The 6,018-nt window shown below is 32.7% G+C and overlaps 1 protein-coding gene across 1 annotated transcript; it reads right to left on the reverse strand.

Moving 5' to 3' along the window:
- Positions 1-4,642: 4,642 nt before the first annotated feature.
- LOC135143794 (uncharacterized) lies at positions 4,643-5,593 on the reverse strand. Its single transcript, XM_064075736.1, has 2 exons — positions 5,414-5,593; positions 4,643-5,355 (listed from the first exon to the last, which is right to left on the reverse strand). Exons 1-2 carry the CDS (start codon positions 5,591-5,593, stop codon positions 4,648-4,650), a joined length of 888 nt encoding a protein of 295 aa, XP_063931806.1. The 3' UTR covers positions 4,643-4,647.
- Between the last annotated feature and the right edge of the window lie 425 nt (positions 5,594-6,018).

Raw genomic sequence — 6,018 nt, forward strand, 5'->3', positions numbered from 1 at the left:
CGCGGCGTAATTATTTTGGGAAATACGGTTCATTCCCAATATTTTTGTTCGTTAGTTAAGTGTATTAATGGTACGTTTAGTGGTGGTCGAAGGGACGTTATACTATTACTTTTCATCGTGAGTTTGTATTGAAAGCATTTAAAGGGATACAATATGTCGAAAATAAATCAAATTTATTTATGGATTAAACCTTTTCCTGAACTTATTCTTCAAGAACGAACTGTCTTTTGTCGCGCCTGCCCTAAACCCGTAAGTATTTTTACATCTGTGGACGTAGTACGCAATTTTTCTATTTACAAATACATATATTTTAGAATTACCGGAAAAACTTTTTGTCAAAATATTTCGAAAAATATTTAAAAATAAATTGTTACCAAAATAGTAATTAAATAGTGGATTACTACTATTTTTTAATTTCTTCTGTTTATATTTATTTTTTAGTATAACAATATTATCTTTAAAAACGTGATTTATGTGTTAGTAAGATGTAATTAAACACTTTGCAATGTGATTTATGTATTTTTTGTAATAAAACGTAAGCTCGGGAAACCTGTTTTTGTATTTTATAAATAAATTTAGTTCGCTTATTAAGCGTTTTTTTTTATTTTTGGAGCATATGCAACTGCATATCTCTGCATATATTAAGAAAGTTACTGCATAATTGCATAAAATTGGTGCATATCATATGATCATATTTCTCAAAATTTTGCTGCATATTTTCCGCTCTCTAGTTATAATGATTTCAAAATTCTACGAGCAGAAATTAAGCAAGAAATCAAACTGTCTTACTCAGTTTATATTCATAATATTGAAAACAAAATCCATTCTGATCCAAATTTTTTTTGGCAGTATATACGCAACATTAAAAAAGAGAATCTTATTCCAAGAGTAATGACCTATAATAACACTGAAATAACTGATCCCATGAATATCGTAAACTCTTTTGCTTCTTTTTTTCAAAAATGTTATATTCCGTCGAATTTATCTAATGTGTCCGATATAAACTCGTCTTCTAATTGTCCTTCCTTACTCATAAATTCTCTTAGTGAACAAGAGGTATTTTCTGCTTTACGAAACATGAAAAATAAGACAACAGCTGGACCGGATGGTATACCTTCATTTTTACTAAGAGATTGTGCAAGTGTTTTTGCTTTCCCACTGTCAATTATTTTCAATCTCTCTCTTAAATCTGGGGTGTATCCTTCCATTTGGAAAAAATCCAATATCTGTCCCATTTACAAGAAAGGAGACAGACATGAGATTGAAAATTATAGGCCTATAACTTTGCTTTGCAATTTCTCTAAAGTGTTTGAATTATTATTGTATAATAACATCGCTAATCACGTTCGGCCGTTCATATCTTCCCAGCAACATGGTTTCTTTAAGGGGAGATCTATTGATTCAAATTTATGCTGTTTCACTCAGTATGTGTCGGAATCGTTTGATGCGGAAGCTCAGGTAGACTGTGTATACATGGATTTTTCCAAGGCATTTGACAGGTTAGACCACTTCAAATTACTGAAGAAGCTTGATAGTTTTGGTTTATCAGATGCACTTGTTAAATTATTTACTTCATACTTGATTGGCAGAACACAAGTTGTAACTTCAAGCGGTTTTCAATCTTTTGAATTTCAAGTCACTTCTGGAGTACCACAGGGGTCCATTCTTGGGCCTCTTTTTTTATTATGTTTGTTAATGACATCAGTAAGGACCTGAATTCAGAATGTCTTTTATATGCTGACGATTTAAAGATTTTTAGAAAAATATTAACATTCTCTGACCACGTAATGCTCCAAGAAGATTTAGCCACAATTGAGACAAGGTGTATCCAAAATGGATTGTACTTGAACATTTCGAAATGTAATGTCATGACATTTTCATTAAACCTCTGTAACAACTCATATGATTATAGAATCGGTGACACCAGTTTGAACCGCCATCCGCAATAAAAGCTCTAGGGTTTGTTATCAGAAGCTGCAAAAACTTTCTTGAACACACAACATTTTTACACCTTTATTTTGCATTTGTTAGGTCCAAATTAGAATATGGCTCCGTTGTGTGGTCACCTGGTTACAACAGTCACTGTCTGCAACTAGAGAAAGTTCAACGAAGATTTTTGAAATTTTTGCATTTGAAGTCTTACGGCTTTTATCCGGAAAGAGGTTTTCCTCAAAGTGATCTACTGAGAATCTTCTCCATACAAAGTCTAGAATCTCGGAGGCTAAACATTTCATTACGTTTTCTCCACAAGCTTGTCAACGGGGTAATCGATACCAATATTTTACTTGGAAAATTGTCTTTTCTGGTACCTCGATTTGGATCGCGTAATCCTGGAAGTTTTTATGTTGAAGTTTCGCGAACTAATGTACACATGTACCCGCCAATAATAACTATGTGCCGTAATTATAATTTGCACAAAGACAAGTTCGACCTTATTAATTCCACGCTTAGACAAATAAAATACTTGCATTTTTAAATTTTAAATTTCGTACTTACCACCCTGATAATTGGTTTCACTGTGGGGGTGGTTATCAATAATAATAATAATAATAATAATAAATCAAAGAAAATACAAATAAATAAATCTAAGAATAAGAGACAGGTTAAGAATAAATTATTTCAAAAAAATAGAAACAGAGTAACTAAATATTTGTTCCAAGACAGCACTTCTGACGAATCATCTATCGATGAAAATAATATTTGTGATGATGATTCTGAATACTCTGAGGAGGAAAATGTATGTATGATTTGTAACGATGTTGATAAAGATGAAGAATTATGGTATCGTTGCAGAGCTTGTGGCAAATGGGCCCATTCTGAGTGTTCAGGTTGCGATCACCCTAAAGAGTATCTTTGCAATTTTTGTTTAGATCCCTAAAATACCTTTTGTTATTACTTTTTTGTTGAAAATGTTTTATTTTATTTTTTGTTTATTAATTAAAAATTTTTGATTGTTTAAGTTCCTCTTTAATAGGTAAAAATATGATTTTATTTTGTTTGGTGTTGTTTCATGGCTCTCATTACACATATGAAGGCTTCATGGCTCTCATTACCCGATGCGTGTGGCAATGCGAGCAAAAGTAAGATTTATAGAAAACGTGATTTTACCTATGTAAGGCTGTATTTTTTTGTGTTCTTTAGCAATTATTGACGGGTAACTAAAAGACTGATTAGTGTCTATAAATGTCAGTGATTGTAACCGAACTGTATTTTTTTTTACTTTTCCTTACATGGCTCCAATTCCCCCACTCTCCCCTATATTATACACCAAAGTTGTGAAGACGATTATTTTTTTTTACGCCGTTTAGAGCCCAAGATGCGTAGCATCGAGGGCTATAAAAGCGTTATGGCTATAATAATCTTCACAACCGCGGTTTATATACTATTTTTTTCACTACTAGAATGTGTGCAACCCATTATTGAATGTTAATCAAATTGAACATTAAATATGAATCGTTATAGTCATTGTCTACTTTCTTACTCCAAATATTTTGTTTCTCTATACGCATAAAATGCTACTAAAATATTATAGCTGTATATTTTTTAAATCTTATATTTTTACACCTAATTTTTGTTAATTAAAAATTAGGCTGTCACATAAAATTACCCACACAGATCATGTAGGTGCATTGATTGACATTTCAAAAAATTTTTGTGACGCTACGCTTGTGGTAAATTTCTTATAAAAAGAAGTGAAGTAAGATGTCGAGTGACGATGAATTGCCAATAATAAACTCTACTCCACCTACTATAAACGAAGTGGCTGAAAATATTAATTTACTGATACCAAAATCGAAACATTTATATAGTAAAGTGTATTCCAATTACAAAGATTGGTCTCGGGCAAAACAAACAACAAAAACGTCTGAAAACGCCCTACTTGTGCACTTCGGTCAACAATCTAAAAAGAAAACAGCTTCCACACTGTGGGTCACTTTTTCAATGTTAAAATCTACAATTGAACTGTAGATTTATACTTTAATTTACGTTTCCAAACAATTGACAGTTTCATTATTAACCTTGGTCAAATTTTATTATCATTATTGACTTTGGTAGAGAAAAACGAATTCACAACTCACAGACAAGCATGATAATGGTGCATTTTTAAGCTAGTAGTGAAAAAAACAATTTTTTTCACTACTAGCCTCAGAAGACTTCATTATATATCGTGTTTGATGCTTGAGAAATTACTGTTCTCCACCTTACCCAATAATGGATTTTTCTCTCCTACTAGTAGATAATGAAAATAATTGACAGTATTGCCATGGTTACCTTAGAATGTCGTAGTTGAGGTGTTTACTTGACATTAAGCTGCCACATTTTATACATTGTTTATTAATGACAGATGATGTAGAACTGGGAAGCTGAAATTTCTTGCGAAATCTTAAATTTGCCGCCTGGACCACACTCCAGCAAGAATGCCACCAGAGCAATCATGAAAAATCTATTGCAGTTATTCTTACGAGCACGCGACATTTTTAACCTCTAATTTGTGTAATCTGTTAAGAAGTAGTATTTTTATAATAAATAATGAAAATGTTAATGTAGAAATAATATTGTGTTATTCGAAAGACAAATGTTTATTAAAAAATTGAGAATAATAAGTATTAACAACAAAGTAACTAAAGATTAACACCTCAACTATAATTATTTGAAATAATAGTTAATTGTGCAGTTGTGGCACGTCATATTGATTCCCGATGTATTGCGATTGGAGGTAAAGTTCTCCACCGGTATAGTTATTTCACTGTTTGTAGCAGCATGTGTGGAAGTAGATGGCATTTCATTACACACTTCTTCACTCCTCTCACATAAAATATTGGAAGAGCTAGGAGCAGGTAGGTTAATGTGATGAGGTGTTCCCTGAATTATATTTGCAATTCTTCTTTTGTCAGTGAGAGACTCCTCAACATACCCTTCAGCAACCATTGAGCTTTTCCAGCCCCCATGGCGTTTGAGTGATAATATGTCCCCACCCATATCAGCCAAAATAGTCGCTGATGTTCGCCTCAATGTATGGCCAGTAAATTCGTCGACATTTGGCAGTTGTAGGTATTGAGCTATTTTATAAGGTGTCTTGCTTATCGTATTATGTCCCATGTTTTGTCTAGTCGGTTTTCCACCTCTAAACCCAATGAAAAGCCTTGCCATATCAGGAGACGGCCTTTTTGTCAAGTATTTTTTAACCACATCAATCCAGGTGGGCTCCATAATGACAAATTTTCGAGAAGATTTTGTTTTTGTTTGAGGGATATTTATGACTATCATATCCTCTCGTGTATCTACATCTGTCATTTTCATGTTGCAGAGCTCATCTGTCCGACAAGCTCCTGCAATTCCTATAATGAGAATAACCTGGAAGCAAATGTAATTTGGCGTTTTTTAAAATCTCATTGTCAATTAACAGAATTACCTTAGACGAAAGAAAAATTTCATCAGGTGCTTCTAAAATAAATTTTGTGATTTGATGCTTCTCAAAAACAGCCGCCTTTTTGGGTGTGTAGGAATCATTTTTGCGTTTGAGAAAAGCAATTACTTTATAATATTTTGAAATATCCACATTTTCTTTTAATTTAAGAGTTTGTTTTAACATAGAAAATGTGGCCCATAGACTGGAAGCTTTTTTGTTTTTAGCTTTTTCTTCCATATAAACAAGGACATTTTCTGACACTTTGGCCACTTTTTTAATTTTGCACCAATCTTTGAATTGTGCGTAAACTTTTAAGTAGAACTCTTTTGATTTTTGTGGCAGTAATTGATCACACTGCACGTTACTTGCTTCTTTTCGGATTTCTGGCGGGGTGCACACACTAGTATCTTCGTCGCTAGTCGACATTTTGCTCTTTATTAAGATTTTTGGTTTAATGTCATTTTTATTCATTTGTTTTCACAGGCTATTTGATTTTCATGGATATCTTAAATTCGTTCCGACTTTTATACATTGTCATTAAAGAAAAGTTAAACAAATGTGCTAGTAGTGAAAAAAATAATATATAAACCACGGGAGAGAACCATTTT

The sequence above is a fragment of the Zophobas morio genome, unplaced genomic scaffold (genome assembly GCF_036711695.1).
Source record: "Zophobas morio isolate AGI-343-1 ecotype UQ-CSIRO unplaced genomic scaffold, CSIRO_AGI_Zmor_V1 ptg000076l, whole genome shotgun sequence".
Lineage (NCBI taxonomy): Eukaryota > Metazoa > Arthropoda > Insecta > Coleoptera > Tenebrionidae > Zophobas > Zophobas morio.